The following is a 22888-nucleotide window of genomic DNA, read 5'->3' as shown; positions in this document are numbered from 1 at the left end:
CCAGCAGTAAACAAAATATTGGTTGAAATAGGCTAAATCCAAACACACTTACTAAGTCTCCAAAGGATTACTATAGGAAATGAAGGAGTGTATTTTGAGCAAGTTTATAATTTTGCTAAGTGTCCTTCCTTGACTGTGGTTTTTAATTGTTATTGGATCTTTTGTTATTGGCAATACCTCTTGCATATAGTGTGTAATCAATAAAAATTTGTCCAGGAGGATTTTGGTGGTGCAGATGGAACTATGTCATGGATTCCTAAGAGTTTTTCAGGCTGTCGCAGATCCTTCCAGACACTGTTCCTCATGGTACAAAGGGACCAGCAGAGGCAACTTAAACTCAGAGTATGTCCTATGTAGGTGTCGGTGGGTGGTCTAGCACAAGTCCTTAACTCTCTCAGCTTCAGTTTAATTTATATTTAATGGGGATTATAACAACGACCTTACCAAGTTGTTCTGGGAATAAAAAACTGAGTTAATGCCTAACTAGCCTCTAGTCCTGTATCTTGACCTGTGGGAAGTGTTTAATAAAAAGGAACTGTTTATTTTGTTATTTTAAACGTTCTTACTATTTTTGAGTTACTATTTCAGGATTTCTAGTCCAGAACCACCAGCGCAGCATTACAAATGTCTGATTTGCTACAAGGGAGAAGTGGGCTATGTGGTGCAAGGCTGAAACCTTGGACACACTCGCTGTCTTGCATGTATGGGGAAGAGTCAATCTGCCAAGTCTGATCTAAGTTTCTCTCTTTTCCTGCATAGACAGCTAGTCCTGTTTCTGAGGCAAGGGAGAAAGTGGAGACTCTCATGTGGGTACCACTGCCTTCCTTCCCTGTTCATATGATCTGATTCCCAGGACTTTTCACTGATATAGGAACCTTGAAGTAACTTCACCTTCAACTTTGTAATAGATTTTAAAAGAATAGATTGATGACCAGGGTCAGCTTGCACAAGAAGGGCTCTGTCCTTTCAGTGGAAATAAAATGCACTTAAGATTGCAAAGCCTTCTGGCTATCGTAGAGCCCTGTCCTACTGGTTTTTGCTTCCATTTAGTTATTCATAAATCTCCAAAGTGTCTCTGATAGGTTAACAGTCTTAGAAAATCAAGCCCTTTATTTGCCCCTCCCCGGTCTCACTCTCCTAATAAACCCCTCAACTCCAGATCCTCACCTAAAATGTGTAATCTGATTTTCCAGCAGAACTCGGAGTCTCTCTTTGATTTCTTCGAAACGTTCCTTCTCTTCAACAGTCACTGTTCCAATTCCATCAGGCCTGAAAGAAGACATGTCATGAAGTGACGGGAACCTCATATATGGACACCATGAAATCAAATCTCTAGCAGGAGGAAACTGTCCATTTTAGAAGAACAACTACAATGATCGATGTGACCTTAGGAGAAGTCCTGCTTTTCAGCGCTGGCTACTAAGGGACATGGGGTATTTGGGAGGTTATCGTCTGGAGACATTTGTAGAACTGTCGCTCACTTATTGTGAAATGGTAAAATATACAAACTGGTGGCTGTAAGGCCAAGTTTCTAGACCTTTTGTTCGGCTCACGGCTTCTTAAGATTTTGAACTATTTGCCAGCATTTTCGAAGTTAGGAAAGTCTTATAATGCAATTCTTTTGAAAATTTGGAAAAACTGGCATTAATTGGTGAGTGCCAAGTAACAACTTCTTCCTTAGCTGGGGCAGGCACTCACCTGTCCACATCTCTAATTTGTAGTACCTACCTCTTTTATAGGCACTTAGGTTTGGGACCCCTGAATGATTCAGAAAGACTTATGAAAACCAGGTGCCTTGTAAATGTCCGTCTTTCTCAGTGTTAAATGTTCTTAAGTGACTCAATTTCCAGCTTACAATTATAGATGTTCAGATTAACTTAAGCACTCATGTATTAAGTGAAGAAACAAATTTAAAAACATTGTGAAAAGTAAAAGACATTAATGAAAGAAATTAAGGAAAACACAAATCAGTGGAAAGATACCCTGTATTCATGGGTTGGAAGAATTAATACTGTTAAAAGGTCCGTACTACCACAAACCATCTATAGATTCAGTGCAATCCCTATCAAAATTCCAATGGCAGTTTTTATAGAAATAGAAAGAACAATTCTAAAATTTATATGGAACCATAAAAGACCCAAATAGCCAAAGTAATCCTGATAAAGAACAAAGTTGGAGACCTCACCATTCCTGATTTCAAACTTTATTACAAAGCTATAGTAATCAAAATCATATGGTACTGGCATGAAAACAGATACACAGGCCAAGAGAACAGAACTGAGAGCCCAGAAATAAATCCTTGCATATATGGTTAACTAATATTTTTGACAGGGGAACCAAAGATACACAATGAGGAAGAATAGTCTCTTCAATAAATGGTGTTGGGGAAAACTGGATATTCACATGGAAAAGAATGAAACTGGACTCCTATCTTACATCGCTCACAAAAAAATGAGCTCAAAATGGATTAAAGACCTAACTATAAGACAGGAAACTGTAAAAATCCTAAAAGAAAACATAGGGAAAAAGAGCTCTTTGACATTGGCCTTAGCGATGATTTTTTTTGATATAACAATAAAAGTACAAGCAACAAAAGCAAAAACAGACAAGTGGGACTACATCAAACTTTTTAGACTTAGTAAGTGTGTTTGGATTTAGCCTATGTCAACTAATATTTTTTTTACTGCTGGTCTCTATAATCATATAGAAGGTCACATGTGAGCTAACAAATGGTTTTCCTTCACAATAGGAATCTAAACAGAGCCTTATGTCATCACTCTAAATGTTCTTTTAGCTTCTGCACAGCAAAATGAAAGACAAAAAGAAAACCTATGGAATAGGAGAATATATGTACAAACCATCTATCTGATAATAGGTAGCAGAAATATAAAAGTCATAAAACTCAATAGCAAAAACCCAAATAATTCAATTAAAAAATGGGTGGAGGATTTGAATAGACATTTTTCCAAAGAAGACCTACAAATGGCCAAAAGATAAATTTAAAAAACAGTAAGCATCAGGGAAATGCAAATCAAAACCACAATGAGATATCACCTCACACCTGTCAGAATGGCTAGTATCAAAAAGACAATAAACGTTGGTGATGATGTGGAGAAAAGGAACTCTTGTGCACTGTTGGTGGGAATGCAAATTAGTGAAGCCACTGTGGAAAACAGTATGGAGGTTCCTCGAATAGTTAAAAATAGAACTATCACATGATCTAATAATTCCACATCTGGGTATATATCTGAAGGAAAGGAAATCACTGCTTTGAAGATATATCTGCACCCCTATGTTCATTGCAGCATTATTTACAACAGCCAAGAGATGGAAACAACCTAAGTGTTCATTGATGGATGAATGGATAAAGGAAGTGAATGGATAAATATATATATTATGGAATATATCTATTTTTATGTGATGGAATATTATTCAGGCATAAAAGAAAGGAAACCCTGCTTATGACAACATGGGTAGACTTGAGTGCATATGCTAAGTGAAATAAGTCAGACAGAGAAAGACAAATACTCTGTTCTTAGATGTCAAATTTGAAAAAGTCATCCTCATAAGAATACAGAGCAGAATGGTAGTTGCCAAAGCCTGAGGGGTGGGGGAAATAGGGAGCTGTTGACTAAAGGGTACAAACTCCCAGCTATAAGATGAGTAATATACAGCATGGTGACTACAATGAACAGTACCATATTTATATACTTGAAAGTTGTTAAGAGAGCAGATCTTAAATGTTAACACTCACACACAAAGAGTGGTAATTCTGTGAGGGGATGAAGGTGTTAATTAACTTTGTCCTAATAGTCATTTCACAATATATATGTATATTGAATCATCACACGCCATACCTTAAACTGATATATGGTATATGTTAATACCTCAATAAAGCTGGAAAAAAAAGAGAACAAACCACATACGATGCTATCAATGCTAGTGAATTATTGCTCATTTTAATAAAAAGAAGGACCCCAGCAAAAATAAGTGAATTTCAGCTTAATCACAGTATTCTCATATTTCTAAATCACCATTAGGTTCACACACATTTTTCCTATTTGCTTTGGACCATTCAAGTTGAAAATACAAAGAGAAGCTGCATATTTATAGCCCAAATTTATCTGTGCCAAATTAGACATAGGATAATCTGACCCATTCAAAGACTTCAGCTTCCCAGATCCCATAGTGACTTGTTTTGACTACTGGCTGAGCCAGTTTGCAGATTGGTGTGTCACCATGAAACTTCTATTGGAACATTCTTCAGTTTGCAAATGCAAGTCATCTTGAGACCAAACAAATGGTCTTATTTATAGGCCTTCTCAAGGATCCAGCATAAGTTGGGAAAATCCTGTATACTAGACCAGTCTGACTGCACAAAAGACTTGGCAAATGATAGCAATGCACCTCCTGTTAGGGGTTAATTGGTCAGCTTCCCTTCTTTTTATATACTAAAAATGCCCTATGTGGGGGAAAAAAAATAAAACAAGAAAACTTCCCCTCCCCCACATATGAAAAACACCCCTAAACAGTAAAATTCTATAAAATCCGTTTCTTCACACTTCCCTGAACTTAAAGGAAGAAAGAAGGCCAAATGGCAAATATCAGGTAGGCTGTTGGAATCCGTGAATATGCCCTTATTTTAATATTTTCTGGAAAAATCTTAAATGCTAATATACAAAGTTTATTTAACAACATTTTTTTTTTTTTTTTTTTTTACCATGAAATGTCCATGAATCTGTATTTAAGACTCAGGATGAATTCATTGGCCTCCACAAAATACATGTGACAGTTTTTTGTGGTAACCTCTCCTGTTTCTATTATAATCTACAACTTCCTTTAGGAGTGGCTTTTAGATTTAGATTTTGTTTACACAAAATACGGCTCACTAATGCACCGAACACATTTATACAATTGGCGTGTGCATGCACACACTCGATTTGGGAAAATGGAAGCCATTTTAAACATTTTGTTTCTGAGCAGGGAATTAGCCCAGAGAAAAATGCTATTAAATATAATTTACGAATCAGGGGCACCTGGGTGGTGCAGTCGGTTGAGCAACTGGCCCTTGATTTCGGCTGAGGTCGTGGTCTCAGGGTCCTGGGATTGAGCCTCGCGTGGGGCTCCATGCTCAGTGGGAAGTCTGCTTGAGATTCTCTCTCTCTCCCTCTCCTGCTGCTCCTCCCCCTGCTAGTGTGCACACACACGCTCTCTCTCAAAAATAAATAAATAAATAAATAAATAAAATCTCTTAAAAAGTATAATTTACAAATCAGAGAGGGGTTTACAGATGACAGGAAAAAGCATGAAAACCATTTCACATGGGCAGCCCAAAGATGTGTGTGGCTATTATTAAGAGATAAACCTCCCTGACAAAAATCATCCATTTTTCACTCAGTAAGCCTTCTAAGGCAATTATTAGGCAATGAGAAAGTAACTTCTAGGTTTGTTTTTGAGATGATAAAAAGTGAGCATTTAGTGTGTGCCTGGCCTTCTCAGTTAATCTTCACCACAAAGGGTATTATTATGAACATGAAATTTGATTATATTTCTTTCCCTTTTGTTCTGATGATTCACATTTGTGGTTATTTAAGGTAGCAGCCACTTCCACATCCCTGACAATCTCTCCTTCAACTCCTTTCTGAACACTATTAATCTCACTATTTAAAAAAGGTAAATGACTAAAAATTATTGTTATACTGTTAGGACGCCTGGGTGGCTCAGTCGTTAAGCGTCTGCCTTCGGCTCAGGTCATGATCCCAGGGTCCTGGGATTGAGCCCCACATCGGGCTCCCTGCTCAGCAGGAAGCCTGCTTCTCCCTCTCCCACTCCCCCTGCTTGTGTTCCTGCTCTCGCTATGTCTCTCTCTGTCAAATAAATAAATAAAATCTTAAAAAAAAATTATTGTTATACTGTTTTCTTAAATTTGCTTAATTGCCTATATCCGTGTGAATGGTTTTCTCTTAAAATAAATGAAACTAACTTTATGTCTGGAAGGTAAGTAGTACAGAATTCACCAACAAAAATAGGTGATTAAAAAAGTCACGATTTTGACATGGAATGCAAATTTGTTTGCAGCTGCCAGAATTGTGCTGAAATGGTACAGGGGATAGAGGATATTATTTTACAAACTGAGGAAGAGACATGAAGGAATAATACAATTTGTCAAAGATCACAGGTTGGAACTACATCAGTTGAAAAGTAAAAATATCCTTTTTTTGGGCACCTGGGTGGCTCAGTCAGTTAAGCGACTGCCTTTGGCTCAGATCATGATCCCAGGGTCTCGGGACTGAGTCCCGCATTGGGCTCCCTGCTCAGTGGGGAGCCTGCTTCTCCCTCTGACCCTCCCCCCTCTTGTGCTCTCTCCCCCCAGTAAATAAAATCTTAGAAAAATATCCTTTTTTTGACTTAGTTTCACTTAATTATTTTTGAAAATTCTGTCAAATATCAATTTCTTTTCTGTTGATCCCTATAATTTGTCAATGTTAATTATACAGGCTTAGATTTCTATGGAGCTACTAACTAAAAATCCCAGCTCAATATTTTGGGGGACTCTGTTCTCACAGAAGCAATAAAATACTTTTCCTAGAGAGGTAACCCTCCAACCTGAGCATGCCTCAGAATTACCTGGAGGATGGGGCTGAGAAATTGCTTTTCTTTTTTTTTTTTAAATATTTATTTATTTGAGAGAGAGAGAGAGAGAGAGCACAAGGGCCTGGGAGGAGGGGCAGAGGGAGAAGAGAGAATCTCAAGCAGACTCCCTGCCAATTGCAGAGCCAACCATGAGATCACAACTCAAGCTGAAATCAAGAGTCAGCCGCCCAACCAACAGAGCCACCCAGGAGCCCCAAGAATTTGCATTTCTAACAAGTTCTCTGCTGGCGGTTCAGGGACCACACATTGAGAACCTCTGCTTTAGAGCAAGAAAATATTTGGTGAGTGGCTCTTTTAGTGACTAAAAAGGTATGTTTGATTCAGGGTTACCAATTTCCCTTGGATTGGAGTGAGTTTGGAAGCAGAGACCTTCTCCAAGTATAATGGTCCCCTTATAAAGCCACAATCCCTTCCAGAGTGGTGTTTGCACTGTTTCAGGGTGTCATCCCAAGCAGTGCTGGTTGTAAAATAAATAGAGGAACTGTATTGGTGTCTCTTAGAAGCCGTGCTTTTGTTTTTGTTCTTTTTTTTCTTTCTGGAAACATTTGGAGGTGATTCTATAATTGTCATAAAACTGGCTCTGCATCTTGTTCCTTTCTCCATAGTTTTAACACTTAAGGGTCACAAAGAATGAGAGAAGAGGGATAAAGTTGGATTTTAAATTCCTAGCTAGTAAATCCCAGGCTGAGATGTGTCTTTACTTAGAACATGTGTTTAGAAGCCCTGAATCCCCCATCCTCCTGTGTCCTGAATGCTGCATTTTCTGCCCTCTTGTTTTTTGGCTTCTTAGCATCCACTGTCACCTCTTAACAACACCTGAATGTCCTTTGGAGGAATGACCTTGGCCACACTGTCGGTATTCTTGCGGGGGGCGGGCAGGTAAACTGGGATCCAGTTTTCCCGCTGTTTATACCAAGGGCCTTCCTACAAGCCAATTCCTGCCTTTCATGGCCACTGTGCATCTAAGCTAGGCTATGACCTAAGTTCAGCCAACTGGACACACTTTTCTGGAACCTTTACATTGAATAAATAATGCAAAGATAGAAGAAACAGGTGCAATTTGCTCACCCTAGCATTTGTGCCCTGACCAAATGGACTGTCCTCACAGGTCAGTAGTGCTTAATTTTTGGCTGTACTTTAGAACCATGTGAAAGCTCTGAGAGGTCTCATCCTCAAGCTCTTGATTCAATTCGTCTGCAGTGGGCCTAGGCATTTGTTGCTTTTAAAGCTCCCCAGGTTATTATAATGTGCCGTTAAGGGTTGCTTTTGTCCTGTTTCCTACTTTTCTGTAGCTGCCTTGATTCCAGTTTTCCTCTCCCTCTCTTTGAGGCTCCCAACATCATCCCCCCAAAAACTTGGATGATAGATGATCCAGACTTAGTGTTTGTTCCTTATACTAAACTGATGTGAGTTCATAAAGCACATATTTCCTCCTTTGTAGTAGAAGGAGTGGATATGGGCTTTCATTGTAGAAGCGTTTGATGCCTTCTAACCTAGCTTTGGAATCACACGTGCACGCCCGGAAGCACACACACACACACACACACAAACACACATGACAGGGAAATGCGGTCCCGGGTCTCTGGTTCCACCTAACTGCACACTGGCTAACAACTCACTTCTTGTATATCATGATCCTGCAAACCTGAGATGATCTGCGGGTCTTGTGCCGTCATTTTTGGAGTCCTGTCAGGGACTGGGAGCTCCCCCACCTGCAGGCCACCACTGCCACCAGAAGTGGGTCTCTCAACCACAACAGACTATATCACATCTGACACAGCAGGCATCTCTCAAATCCACCTTTCAAGTTTTCGGCAAACCATTTTCTCACTGTCCTTCACAAAGTTGACATTTTCGGCAGCACGATAGGAAAGATGTCATGTCGGCTGCTCTTCAAGTCCTTGTCACCGTGGTCAGCTGCAGTTCTGTCACCTTCACTCTCCTCACACACTCCCATCTTGAGCCATGTCACAAATAATAATTTATCTAGAGTTGTGTCTTTCCTTTTTTTGTCAGACTGGAACTACCATAACCCAGCTGCCCATCCTTTAAGTTACTAGTTACGCAGAGTGTGCCCTCATTCCCCAAATGCTTCCGGGCTAGAGCTTATGAATTAATGTCTATTATTGGAAAAATCGAAGATGATCAAGTCCTAGGTTTTTAATGGGAAAGATTTTATTTTGATATTTGAAATTAAGTGTGAATAATCTAGTCAAAGAAACCAAGCGGCAGTGTGATTTGTGAAAGCAAATTTATCTCCTTGGGTCATTAAACTGTCCCTACACACCCAGGTGAGCACACAGATTCCTGGCCTTTTGTTACCCTGCTAGCACAGTTCTCCACATTATGTTGAAAGCTGGGACACAGAACCCTTGTTTGGAAGGTTAGGTATCTTTTCAAGAAGGTCAGGTTACTAACTTAATTCAAGGCTTACAGTGATGAATATGTTTCTGATATTGCATCTATTTAGTGATCAAGTATAGAACCCAGGTGGGAAAGAAAATGTATGGATTCAAAAGAGGAAGAGGGTCTGGTCCACTTCTCTTCATACAGCCAGCTTTAAGCTCCAATCACTACCAACAAGGGGTAAAACTCCAGCTGAAGTGGGAATATACTTTCTCTCCAAATGCAAATGTCCACATATGCTGGTGCAGGCACCGTAAACATGATATATTCTCTCTCTCCAAATGGATGCATGCCTGCAGACCGCATTATGGATCCCTGAAAATGTCCTTAAACAAGCATGATAACTGAATCCTACTTACTACTAAATTGTTCCAGCCCAGAAACACGAGAGCTTAAAGGGCCAGAGTGGGACAGAATATCTTAGTAGATGTACCTTGCAATGCTCCCTAAATAGAACATTTAGGCCAAACACACTCTCTTAACCTCTCTCTCTTTTAAACTGACTTCTCCTAGCAACTCTTTATCCTTAAAACTTTTAGAGTGATACCTTTGAATTTAATCCTAGAGCGGAATATTTTCCTTTGTCTCTTTCAAGTGGCTAATAACTACAAATTCAAGATAACACCAAAGCATTATCATCTCAAAAGGAGACATCCCTGCTTGCTCATCTGGATAGATTGTATAATTTCTACCTTAATTATACACTGTAATTAGGACTCTCATATCCAATAGTCACTGCTTCATCATGAAAGCCCAGCCTTTCCCTTTCCTCTCCTTTCCCTCCAGCCCAAACCCCTTTTCTAATTATGCCCTGATGCCCTGGGGCTCAGACACGCTGCTAAAACAAATATATCAAAGTGTTTGTTTCACAAAGACTAAGATAGGAAGCAACAACAAGCAGTTTCTACAACCTTACAAAGGGGCATTGAAGCTTCTTGAGGTTGGTTATTATTAATTTGAAAAAGAGGCTTGGAGAGGGCAAAAATATATCAGTGAGGTCTTCTTTGACTTCTTTTCTGTTTTTCTAAACATGTAGCTAAAACCCAACAATATCAGAAGGTATCTTTGCTCTCTCTAAAGATGGAAGTGCTTGAAGTCTCTCCTGACCAAACGTCAAAGAATATGGATGCTATTGATAAAGGAACACTAGTCAAAGTGTTTTAGGCTCAGTCCAGGTGCTGAATGGAGAACCCAAGAGGAGATTACACAAATTGTATAAAACGCATGCATTGCAGGAAAGCATGTATTTCTTTTCCCAGAGAAGGATCAATTTCCAAAATTGGTACTATACAGATTTTTCTCTTTGAGGAATAAGAGAAGAGATGGGTTTTTTTTTGTTTGTTTGTTTGTTTGTTTCTAGACAAACATAGACAATTAGGCTTTAGATTCTACCCTTAACTCCTTATGTATAGACTTCTAAGTGATTAGACCAATAATATATGTGGTTTTTTGGTATAATACCCACCCTGGAAAGGGTGTGACATCTGGAAATATGTTTTTGCCCTGGTGAGGTCAACAACCATAGGATGAGGACACATGTTGAAATTTTAGAAAGGAAATGCGTATTACTTGATGTGTGGCTATGGGCCAGAAAGATTGCTCCGATGGAATCGATAATTCAGCACATTTTATGAGATTTTATGTCTGAGTTGGAAAATCTGTTGTGTTCATGGGGCAAATTTCATTTAGGAATGGAGTCACATGGGTTAGAGGTTTGAATATAAGATCTAAAGAGAATTCCTCCTTGGGATGCAGACTTTTGCTTGAAACGTGCTTGATCCCCCCACCGCCCCAACAAGTACTTTCTATTGGATGAAGTTGCTTCTTTAGAATTTAAAGAACATGACTCAGTTATATACGCAAGGCCAACACCTGCTCAAAGTTGGAAGGCCAACAAGCCACATGTCCCCAAGTACACTAATGTCTTATGTGAATGTGTAACATTATACTAATAATGTGGGGGCCACTGTCATCCCCCATTCATGTCTGCCTGCTACTCAAGTGCTGTATTCAGAGATCGGTAAAGCCCAATCATCCCTGCTACACAGTCCTCTCTCTCTCCTTCTTTTGGGGAGGGAGAGTTAAAAAGCACTAGACATAATATCTTCAGGGGTGTACATGTGTGACAGAGATGAGAGGACAAAGAGAGGGTGAGAACAGGGAGAAAGTTGAGGTTGGAGTGAAAGAGAAACATTTACATGCACAAAAATGGCTAATTGACTTCCAGGAAGGCATTCACAAAAGAGAAATGAAAGAACATATTATGCAACATGGATTGGGAGTGAGGAACCAACACTGGAGGCAAGGACATGGTCAACAAAGCATTTGCTATAGTCCAGGGGAGAGAAGAGAGACACCTGAACTCTGGTCATGGCACTGAAGAGAAGAAGTGGAAGGGCTGGAGAGATATTTAAGGGCACTGACGGGGCATAGTAACTGAATCCTTGTGATGTGCTGAGGGAGAAGGACGAGTCTAGGACAGCTCCCATGGTTCTGCCTTGGGAAACCAGGTGGATGGAATACTCACTGATTTAGGAAGACTGGTGGAGTAACAGAGGAGAAAAATGAATTCCATCGGATCATTCAGCAACTCAAATCTAACCCATAGGGATCACGATTCTCTGCACAGAAGCAGAACCTTGGCTCCAGTTACATCTTCTGAAAGAATCCTGGGACATGTTTTCAAAGATTTCTAGAACTCATGCTCTCTTACATCTGCTTGCAGACTCATTAATCTATGCAGCTTACTTTGGATTGGGGCGGTTGGCATTATGGATTTGTTAATTGCTGATACAATGTACTTTCTACACAGGCCATATGTGAAGAGCAGCACTGGCATTCAAGAAATGTTAAATAATAATGTAAATGAGAAAAATTTCCAATCCCAATAATAAAGGGATCCAAGGAACATTGACGCAACTCGCAATCATCGGAGCTGTTTGATTGCCTTGTCACTGCGGGACAGTGACCAAAGTGATGCTAATCTAAATGTCATCTAGAAAGAATACTAAAAATATTATGGTGAAAATTAAGTACTGCAACCTTAGGAGCTGATTTAAAAATTAGAAGATATAGCGATTTACATCTGTGGGTTTTATGATCGCCAAGTGCAACCAGCTGAACATACTCACATTTTCTTTTTCTTTCTCTCTTTCTTTGAGAAAATGGGTTCAGTTTTAAAGAGCTGGCCCAAACTAGTATTCTCTCAATCAGTGGTTCTTTTTTCCTTTTTAAAGATTTATTTATTTATTTGAGAGAGAGAAAGACAGAGACAGAGAGAGAGAGTGTGTGAGTGGGGGGGGAGGGGCAGAGAGAGAGAGAGAGGGAGAGAGAGAGAATCCTCAAGCAGACTCGCAGGTAGGCGCAGAGCCCAATGCAGAGCTCCATTACAGGATCAAGACCTGAGCCAAAATCAAGAGCCAGATGACGAACTGACTGAGCCACCCAGGCGCCCCCCTCAGTCACTGGTTCTTAAACACTGCTACCTATTAGAATCACTAGGGGGAGATTTTTAGAATGTGATACTAAGGCCATATCCCAGATTAATTAAACCAGAACCTCTGCAGGTGGGGCTAAGGTTTCAGCATTTCTTAGGCTCTCCAAGTGATTCCAATGGGTAGCCAAGTTTGACAACCAAGGCCTTAACTAAGTGAGATCTGAAGACCAAATGCCTTATAATTACCTGGGGAGGAACTGATTAAAAGTACAGATGCCTGGCTCCATCTAAGGCTTGCTGAATCAAATTATCTGAGGATAGGATCTAGTACTCTCCACTTTAACAAGCTCCCTATGTGATTTATATGTAGACAACAGTGTGAGAACTACTGCACAAGGTGAAAATCAGTGGTGGAAACTCTTAGGCTTTTAGACACAGAATAAGGTTGTGTAAAAGAAACAAAAAAATCCAAGTAAAAAGGAGAAATTCAACCCATCACCTGGGAGTTTGGTTTTTTGGACTTTGTTTGCAGAGGGCTGTCCTGTGCATTGTAGGATATTAAGAAACATCCTTGGCCTCTACCCACTAGCTGACATGAGTACCATTATTGTCCTCCCCTCCCCAGCATGACACTCACAAATGTCTCCAGACATTGTCAAATGTCCCCTGGGGGGAAAGATCACCCCCTCCTCCCCCCGAGTCAAGAACCACTGTTCTCAAAGATGCCAAACATGTGGATGTTTCCATATCTTCCAGTGCCTGGAATTATAAATGGCAATCATCTTCCTGATTGACAGGATATGTCTACTTTTGATTAGATGTTGTGGATTCACATAGGCATATGGAGATGTGGTGCAGGCTTCCAGAGAAGTTGGGAGAAACTCAGTCATCAGCAGCTGAGTGGTCATTCATGATTTCCAGCTGCAACAGAGCAGGGCTCTGCCTCCACCTTTGGGTCTGCTAGTTATTAATAGGTAAGAAGTTGATAATTATGTAAAAAGCTACATTTTACCTAATCTGAAGCTGGTTATGAGGTGATGATAGGAATGAGTTCTATTGTTCAGTTAAATTCAGTTAAAGGGTAATTTGTTTCCATGAGTCATGACTGCCTTCTTAATCTGGGCCAAAGAATAGATAATATCTCTGCATGCAAATAGTGTTCATCCTGGTGAAAGAGGTTAGGAAAATGGTTTCCCTATACCAAAAGGCTGTTAATTAATGTTCAAATGAGACTCTGCCCTCATGTGGTCTAAAACTCCAGATATACTTTTGTTCTCTTCACAAGGCCAAAATTACCAGGGGAGCCATGTTGATTTTGGACATCTTTAGGACAAAAATGCAAAACCCTTAAATCAATTCAGATGACTGCTATAGTATCTAGCCTGGAAATGTTGAAACTCATATCAAATGGCTGAATTTGGCATCATACACCATCCACAAATGCAAGCTCCTAAGTTAGACTACCTGTGTTTGAATTAGGATCACATACTTGTTTGCTACAGAGTAAATGACTAAACTTATCTGAGCCTCAAACTCCTCAGATGTTAGATGAAACTGATATTAATACTTCACAGGGATGTAATGAGGATAAAATGAGATGATGAATCTAAACAGCACTTCACACAGTGCCTGGCATATAGCAAGCACTTATTCCGTGGCAGCAATTATCCTTACTTGAATTAAACTTTATTTATGGAATATAACAATGGCTTGTTTCTTTTGTTATTATAATCCATAAAGATAATTTTAGAGGTTGATGGGATATCACAGATGCTATGATTCTATGTGTTCATTCTGCAGATGAGAAAACTGAGGCACAGAAATGAGATACAGTAATTCCAGATTCATGCCAAACAGACTCTAATACTCAGATCTCTAGAATCTATACAAATGCTGATGTAGTGCAAAGAGGAAGAGCTTTGGACTCAGAATATCTGAGTTTGCCACTTATATTTGTAGGCATTCAGTTTCATCCTCTGCAAAATGGTTGTAAAAAATAGCTGACCTGAAAATGTTACAGCAAATCAGATGGAATGTATGAAAGCATAAACTGTGGAGTGCTACACAACTGATACTTAATATTGTGATTTCTTCTGCATTAAAAATGCAATACACATATAGACACTGGAACACACATAAGCTTCTCAAAGTACCATTCAAGATCCTTTCTGATAGTTTTTCCTGGCACAGGGTAGGCTCGATCAAGTGCGGTGGTTTACTTTCTGTTTCAAAGCTGAGCACTCCAAGAGCAGCACCTTGGACAGCATCCAGAGAGGCTTCTTTCAGGTACCTATAACATTCTCTATGTGCTTTCTTACTGGCTGTAAGCTACCCTTGCCTTGCAGTCTGACTCTCATAGGGAAACACAAACAGAAACTTCACTTCACCTCCATCCTTACATACTGCAAGTTTGAAAAATAGGGGTCCACATGGAATCAGGGTTTTTTTTGACCTTCACTAATAGACCTGGACATGTTGATTGACAGCCTGCCACATTCTCTAGGAAGTGAAAGTTGGTATTTTCATTCAGTTTGCCTACAAGTGAACTGTATATATTTCAGGACCTAGAAATACTCCAGTGAACAAATTCATACTGAAGCATAAAACATACCTGCTTGTGAACTTTGTGTCCCTTGGCAATGCCAGGGTCAGAATGTCAGTTTCAAAACCACAACAACAAAATTAAAAAAAAAAATTCTTTTTTAAATGTCAATGTTAATTTGTGGTGAGGGTAGAGAAGGTGAAGAAGGACATAAGGATAACACTAGAAATAATTACAAATCTAGTTTAAAAGGGGAAAAGCTACCAATTTGTCATTTTATCAATTCACAATGAAAGCAGCCCTAATGGACAAAGAAAACAGAAGAGGATAAATATAATTTTAGAACTTAAAAGTGACTTCAAGGTGACCTCATTATATAAGTGATTCTACTAAGAGCTATTCATTTAGTGATAGGTTTTATTTTGTGTTTTTATTATAAATCTTTATCTAAAGATAGCTTTGTTTCATGAAATCAATGTGGAACTGAGAAGGGTTTGCTAAAAATGATGGAGCTATTATAAATGTATAGACCCAGCTTATGACAACCCATTCTAATTGCTCCTTAAACATAATTTCAAAATTATAAAGCATGGGTTGCTTATTATGAATGACTTGGTAAGGTACCAGGCCCTTAACTAGATGCCACTAAAAAAGCAATCTGATTCATGATTCTGTTTACATATCGCTGTTTTTTCAATATGAATATGTTTTAAGAGTCACTAAACACCTGACTCAAATTCAGTCCTAATGCATGGTATTTTGCCCATTGCTAGGATTTTCTTTTAAAGTGTACCTTTGAAAAACCTTAAAGGAACAGAGACTTCAGAAATACACAAAGCTCGCTCTTTGCTAAGGTGGAAGTCATGGCATGGATGGGGGGAATGTCACAGATATTGTAAAACACAAGCCAAAGCACACGTAACTTCTTACCTTTTGGGCTCTGGATTTGCCTGGGTTTTGTAATCTTTTCTTTTTTTGGATTCCTTTTTGGTATCTTTTTTAGCCTCTGGTTCAGATGGGGAGGGAGTTTTGCTCCCTTGAGGGTCTGTATTTGGTGGCAGCCCACTAAGGTATACATGCATTTGTTGGCTTTGGAGAGGGGGTGGTCGCATGGGGCATGCACAGAGGGTGGCCAGCCACAGGAGAACCAAGAGCACGCATGCATGCACAAACGAAAGAAAGAAAAAGAAGGATGTATCAAACAGCAAGAGCAAATGCCTTCAAACTAAAATAATAAGCAAAAAAAAAAAAAAAAAAAAGATGCAAACTTGCATAAGGAAAATCGGAACTGAAAAGAAAATAAGAAATCCAAAACTGTTTCCATGACAAGATGTATAAACCTAACTGTGAATCAAGTGGCAGTCTTACAATATGAAATCCAGACAATGTGTATCATAATTCATGATGATGTTTACCAGGGAGTTTACAAAAACACTTCATTATTTTATAACACTTTCTTATTCAGTAACATATGTAGAATACAGTGTGACAACCCAGAGAATATAATGCAACTTCTCTCTCTCTCTTTAAAGAATTCAGTCCAAGAGGCTGTAACAGATAGTCATCAAAGTGTACATATTTATAAAAAGCAGAGTTATGCACAGATACTCTTCAGGTATCAGAGTTTTCATAAATATCTTTTATGTAAATAAAAGGTCATGTGCTGGGCTAGCAAACCTTATAACAATGGGAGGTGATGAAAACTTGTTTCCTGTTAAATATTCAAACCTACAATGCTATTGTTAACCTAGTTCTAAATGTTGAAGTTGCATCTCATAAAACCCACCAGCGCTAGAGAGAAGAAAAGCACAGGACAAATCCCACAGATATTTCAGAGTCATCTAGCTTGCAAAGATGAAGATAACGGACAGTCTGATTTAAAATAAATGCAGTCAGTTCGGGATTCTCCCACAAGTGAATTTCCCCACAGCACCAACTTTTTTGGGTTTCTGAAGCCACCTAGTTTTTCCTGGATGTGCCTTTCCTGGCTATTGGTTGAGGTGCTTGAGGTAATGCAGGCTTGTCTTCCTAGTAACGTGAGGCTACATACATTGGGATAGTAAACTGGCTGTGGCAATGTGGAAATTTATTCCATATCTTCAGAGCCAAATGGTAATGTTCCTAAATTATTTGCTGCTTTGCATTATTCAGAACATGGATCTTTTCCTCCAGGAGCTGGGCAACGTCTAAAGAAAGAGAGTACTTAGTATGGAGTTAGAACTGATGTTCTGGTCTATAAAACCTATAAAATGAGGGGGTTGGTTACAGTGTGATCTCTGAAGTTCTTCCCAGCTCCATGGTTAAACTGTAAGTGTTATGATTAACTTTGCCTTCCAGCTTCACCTAGCTTATTTCAGCTCTGGAAGTGTGCTTGGCTTCCTCCTTCAGCAGGGCATTTGTACATGCTGCTCCTTTTGCCTGGAAGCACTCAACTCCTACACATGCTTCAATTCTCAGCCCAAGCCTCTCTTCCTCAGGGACACCCTCTCTGCCATCCTAACACCCCATCTGAGCTATCTTCCTTTATTAAATGCTAGTATGGAATATTATTCCTTGTCGTCAGAGCACCAATCTCTATGTAACCCTGTCCTTGTTTGGTGTCTTGTTTGCTCACTGAGTGAGCCTGGCAGTAAGTAATCATTAAATAACTATGGAATGAATGATAATCATGAGAACAACAAAGGTAAACAACAAAGGTAAACATTTATGTTTATGAGAACAACAAAGGTAAACATTTATGAAGCTCTTGCCATGTTCCAGGCATGTTCCTGAGCCACCTGCATCCTCTCAACAATGCCATGAGGATACTACCATCCCTGTTTTACAGATGACAAAACTGTGGCATGGAGGGTTTCATTACCATCCAGCATCTTTGCTAGTAAATGGAGGAGCCATGATTTAAACCTAGATTGTTCTACCTTCAGAGACCACTTTAGAAGTTCTGTTTGCTATGTCTTTAAGTTCCTTGAAAGGAGAAGAAACTAAGACCTTTGTGTTCATGTGTGTGATACAGAAGGAATGGGAATGGACACAAAGTTAGAAATAATTCTAAAAGCAGGACCAATCATAGACCCTTGCCAGTGGCTTAAAAAAAAGACTTTTCTTTTTTTTTTTTGAGGACTACTTCTGGACAAGTCCTTACCTGTTCCCGTGGACATGGGATGCACAGAAGGCAAAGCTGTAGTGGAGGAGGGTGGGGTCAATCATGGCGCCATTTTCCGCCCGTTCAAGCAAGTCTCTGAGGTAGCAGAGATGTCGGTGACACCCTCGGACTCCATTTCGGGCGCAATACTCGTCTAGGACAAACACCTGGCCAGGACTGAACCAGCCCTGTTTGGGGAATAAAGGAGAGACTTTCTTTTAAATACAGGTTTTTGTTTGTGGTGGTGGGTTTATTATTTATTTATTTATTTATTTATTTATTTATTTATTTATTTATTTATGAGAGCTGCTACAGTTGGGGGTGACTGGAGAAGGGGGTTCAAAAATTGCCAGAGCCAACACATTTTGATTTCTTCTAAGTGCCAGCCACTGTGCTGATCCCCTTGTGAGCGCTGGCTGCTTTAACCCTTGTACCAGCCTTGTGAGGTAGGTCCTGTTATCTCTGTTGGATGGGTGGGGAAATCGAGTTGAGGGAGGACATGGAATTTCCCTAGGATCCCAGAGTTAGTACGTGCTGGAGTCTGGATTAGCTGACAGCATGATTCCAGAAACAGAATCTCACCTGCTGCTTTAACACTGGGCCATACACCTTCCAAAAGCATTGGAGTGGGGACAGGGTGAAATCTTGGTTACTGATAAGAGGAAACAATAACATGAGGTCTTAAAATTGGTATCGTGCTTTACACAAAGAACTTTCACTTGAGCCCCATAGCAATCTCCTGAGGTGGGCAGGGTAGGTTTATCTTCACCTTATAGATAAGGAAAGAGATCAGGGCTGCTAAGTGACTCGCAAATAATACAAAACAGAAGCAGCGCTGGCTTACTCAAAGTCTTCTGTTTTTCCTACTCTGAAGCATTAAGAAATATTAGGATTGGTCTACATACATGCCAGGACTTCATAAATTCTTTCACTTTGAAAGACAATCCTTTTTAAATTTTAAAATGAGGATAATGACACAACTTCATAAAGAGAGCAACATGACTAAGTTTTCAAGGTATGAATCAGACATGATTCAATTAAACTCAGAGGTGCTTCTGACGTCCTGGCTTAGCGTCTTGTTTCATTTTTTCCTCTGGCAATTATTTGTTTTCTTCTTATTTATTTGCTCGCTGTATGACCAGATGAAACTCTGCTATAAAAGAGAACCTGGATGGGATCTCTGTTTCAGAGCAGACTGGGAAGCATGATGGCATAGAAATCACTGCCTCCATGATGCATTTAAAAAAATAGATGCTCAGAAAGGCCAAGTGGCTTGCCACTCAAGGTCACCCATCAGCCAAGCCAGAAATCAAATCACTTCTTTTGGTTTTAGTACCTTTCAGAAGCAAAAAGATACAGGTTTCCCTCGTTATCTGAAAATGGAGTGTTCCTACAAAACCTTTCATAAGCCAAAATGGTGTCAAATGAAGAAGCAATCACCATTTCGTAAAAGTGAAAATCCTCTTTGGATCTCTTTTGGTTATTGAAAACAAGTACTAATATAGGTCTTTTCATAAAAGCAAAGTGGCCTAGAGTGAACTTTTGGATAGTGGTGGGGGTAGGGGGGCAACCTGTAAACCAATTTAGGTTGGTACTTTGTAAGCTGGGAATTTAGAATTGTTTTAAATATAAATTTAATTGTACTTTGAGGGTCCTCTCTGAGTCTTGTGAATATCGCTCTGTCTTGGGAGAGAAGAGGCAAAAGGAGAAAGTGATGGTGGGTTTTGCGGGGGCGGGGGGTGGGGTGGGGAGGCAGGTACAGGCCACAGAAGCGCAGTGAGAGAGGCCTCTGCAGTACTCTGATCTTGTATTAGTGATCTGGGGACTCTTCGATTGACAACATGCAGCTCAGCAATACATCCAACGAAAGACGGCATCTTTCCTATTTCAAATTATAAGTTACTGCAGAGGGCGGGAGAGTAGTCGAGGCAGTGGGCTGCCCCTATAGGCAACTTCTTTGCCACTCCATCTGCTACCCCAAATGCTAAATCTTAGAAACAACACTGCTGTGAAAGATTAAAATATATTTTCTACGACTCAGATGACACCAAGTCTTTTGTAGATGCCAAAATAGCTGCTTTGAAAAGAGTTGAAGAAATATCAATTAGGAACTCAGTCGAAGACACAGAAAAATTTATGTATCCCTGCTGGTCGGTCTCCAAAACTAACTGAAAAAAAAAAAAGATTGTAATAATGAGAAAATGAAATATATAGAGGCAGAAGATAAGGTCCTTTTAATTGCTGTTATTTTCTGAAATTTGGGGATAATGATTAATAGATCCAGGTATACAAATGCAGAAGGAAACTATTTTATGATATTTGTAATTAATTTTGGGTTTTGGAGCATATTTTTAAGCCTATACATGATTAATAGGAAGCAAGCTTCACAATTTCACTTCTTGTTCAATTTTTTTAGAGGGCATTTGCTAACTCTCCTTAGTGACTGAATCTCTTAGCGAAAAAGAAAATTGTTTTTAAAATGATGTGAAAAAAGTCTTGAAAGTAATACACTTTAAAAAAAATTCCTCAAGAGAATAGGAATTAAGATCAGCAGCATAGTCTTACAACTTTCATGAATGCAATTTATAATTACATGAATAATCACATAATCATAGGAAACACATTTGAGAAAAATTGCCTTGCAATGCAAGGTAAGCTTTTTTTTTTTTTTTTTAAGTCAAAGTGAAGTGTTCCCTTCCAATTTGGCAAAGTTCAGATTCTTCTGATGAAGTGATTCTAAACCCGAGATCATCAATGAATCTTTTATGAGACTCAGATTAATAAATTATTCCGTATAATCCCATTTCTGTTTTAAAGACATTTTATCTACTATTTTTAATAGTTTGGCTCTGGTTAGAGGAAATAAAATGGAATTTAGAATAAAAAGTAGAATAGATGTAAGAAATAGCCATGTCATTTAGAAAGGAAACAGATTTTCGTTATATTTACATAAATGTCAATAATATGTTAACCTTAGTAAATTATATAATATTGGCAAAATACAGATATATTAACCTTAGTGTTTAGAGTCAGGGCTGAGGCTTTTCCTCTGTGTAAAGTCATTTCATTATTTCCCCTCACCGTTCCCATCTATAAAGTGGGATTAATATCATTTACCTTTAAGAAATGAAGTAACAATTTACGGTTTATAGAAGGAAATAAACGGGGTCTTTTTTAGGCTTCTGAATTTGATTAGTATAAAGTCCAAAATATATCTTCAGGAATCCAATAAAGATAGAATTTTTAAAAAGACATAATAGTTGTCCCTTGGATTTAAATGATTCAAATCTAGGCTTAGAACAGGATTTTAAGAAATGTTAACGCTCTTGCTGGAGAACTGGACTTCCAAATGTCTAAAGCACCATAAAAAATTCCCCCCAAAGGGTGAAAAATGCTTTGAATATTATGAAAAAAATTAGAAGCCATCCAAACAAACAAACCCAAACCAGTTTAGCTTATGAAAAGCAAAGTGAAGTTTATTTACAAATCATTTTAATTTTTGAAAAATAAACAAAAAGAACACATTCATTTCTGAGACAGAAGCACCGGGTCTTATCAACTGAGGAGGGAAAGGAGGAGGAATCTTAAAGTCTAAGAAACCGAGGCAATTTTTACAAGTTCTCCACAAGCAGGTGCCAAACTCGATTACCCTCTTGGGAATATTTCTCATGTAGCAGCTGAAAAGGGGGAAGCTTAGCTAGGGAGGCTGGGGAATTGGATCCGTCTCTACTGATAACTTCCTCCCGCTCTGTCTTCTTTCTTTGGTAAGTAAAACTATCTCCACCCAGGAAATCAAGAACACATTTTTAATTGTTAAAGGGGCTCTGAAATGGAGAAAAAGAGCTTCTGATAGAAAGGTAGAGATATTTTTTTATTAAAAAAAAACAAAACGTTATCAGGTTTAAATTGCTGTAGACCAAAGAATATACTTGCCAGGCAAGAATACGAATCATTAAGTCTGTGATCCAAAGTAAGGCGTTGCACCATCTCAAAGAGGGAAGCGTGGTCAAAGTTACAGGGGTTGGAAGAGATAAATTCATCCATGCCATGTTTTTGAGCTCTATCTGCGTCTGTTCATTTATACATGTAGAGAGAGACACAATTTAGAGAAACACATCACATTTTCTTTGACATTTCAAATACACAGGAATTCACTAGGCATTATGAACGCTAGCTGCTCCCCCCGCTCCCGTTGCCTCCCACCAACATCCGCAAGATACTCTTTTTACCTCCCATTGTCAACTTGCATCACTCACTGGTGAGTTTATTGCATTTAGGCAAAAATATATTGGCATCAACATGTTTATCAAATGATCACAATTCCAGTGCATTTATGTTGTTCTTTAAAAACTAAGCACACGACCGTAACTTCGCCTGTATTTCACCAAACACTGAAAGCAGATCGGATCTTTGCTTATAAAAGCCTATTTAGCTTTTTTTTTTTTAGTTTTTTTAATAGATTCTGCCATTCCAGTGGTTATGTCTAGAGCAATTTCTCTATAATTATTGGGATTAGCTGGAAAAAGGGGTATGCTGATTTTCAGCAACGTGACAATATTTGTATCCTCCCCTTCCCCATTCCCGTTGCCAATTTGGTTTCACAAAAGATTTGGGTCCCAACCCTCCAAAATTAAAAAAAAATAATAATAACAAAAGATTTTCCTTGAAACCTGGAGAATAAGTTAAATGGGAATTTAGTTTGTGATAG

The 22888-nt window shown here is 39.0% G+C and overlaps 1 protein-coding gene across 7 annotated transcripts in view; it reads right to left on the bottom strand.

Annotated features, from left to right (window-relative positions):
• Nucleotides 1–22888, bottom strand: part of CADPS (calcium dependent secretion activator) — a 476998-nt gene that overhangs the window by 116210 nt on the left and 337900 nt on the right. For 6 of the 7 annotated variants that reach the window (XM_034997161.1, XM_034997160.1, XM_034997162.1 and 3 more), the window contains 3 exons: nucleotides 22114–22250; nucleotides 18181–18368; nucleotides 1168–1269 (listed from right to left, as the gene is read on the bottom strand). In XM_034997161.1, coding sequence (XP_034853052.1) covers nucleotides 1168–1269; nucleotides 18181–18368; nucleotides 22114–22250 — 427 coding nt within the window. The remainder of the gene's footprint in view (nucleotides 1–1167; nucleotides 1270–18180; nucleotides 18369–22113; nucleotides 22251–22888) is intronic. The other variant, XM_034997163.1, reaches the window with a different exon arrangement.

Source organism: Mirounga leonina, unplaced genomic scaffold, assembly GCF_011800145.1.
Source record: "Mirounga leonina isolate KUSES-001 unplaced genomic scaffold, KU_Mleo_1.0 Mir_94, whole genome shotgun sequence".
NCBI classification, from domain to species: Eukaryota; Metazoa; Chordata; class Mammalia; order Carnivora; family Phocidae; genus Mirounga; species Mirounga leonina.
The sequence above is the reverse complement of the archived record's forward strand: the minus strand, read 5'-3'. Positions and strand labels throughout refer to the sequence as shown.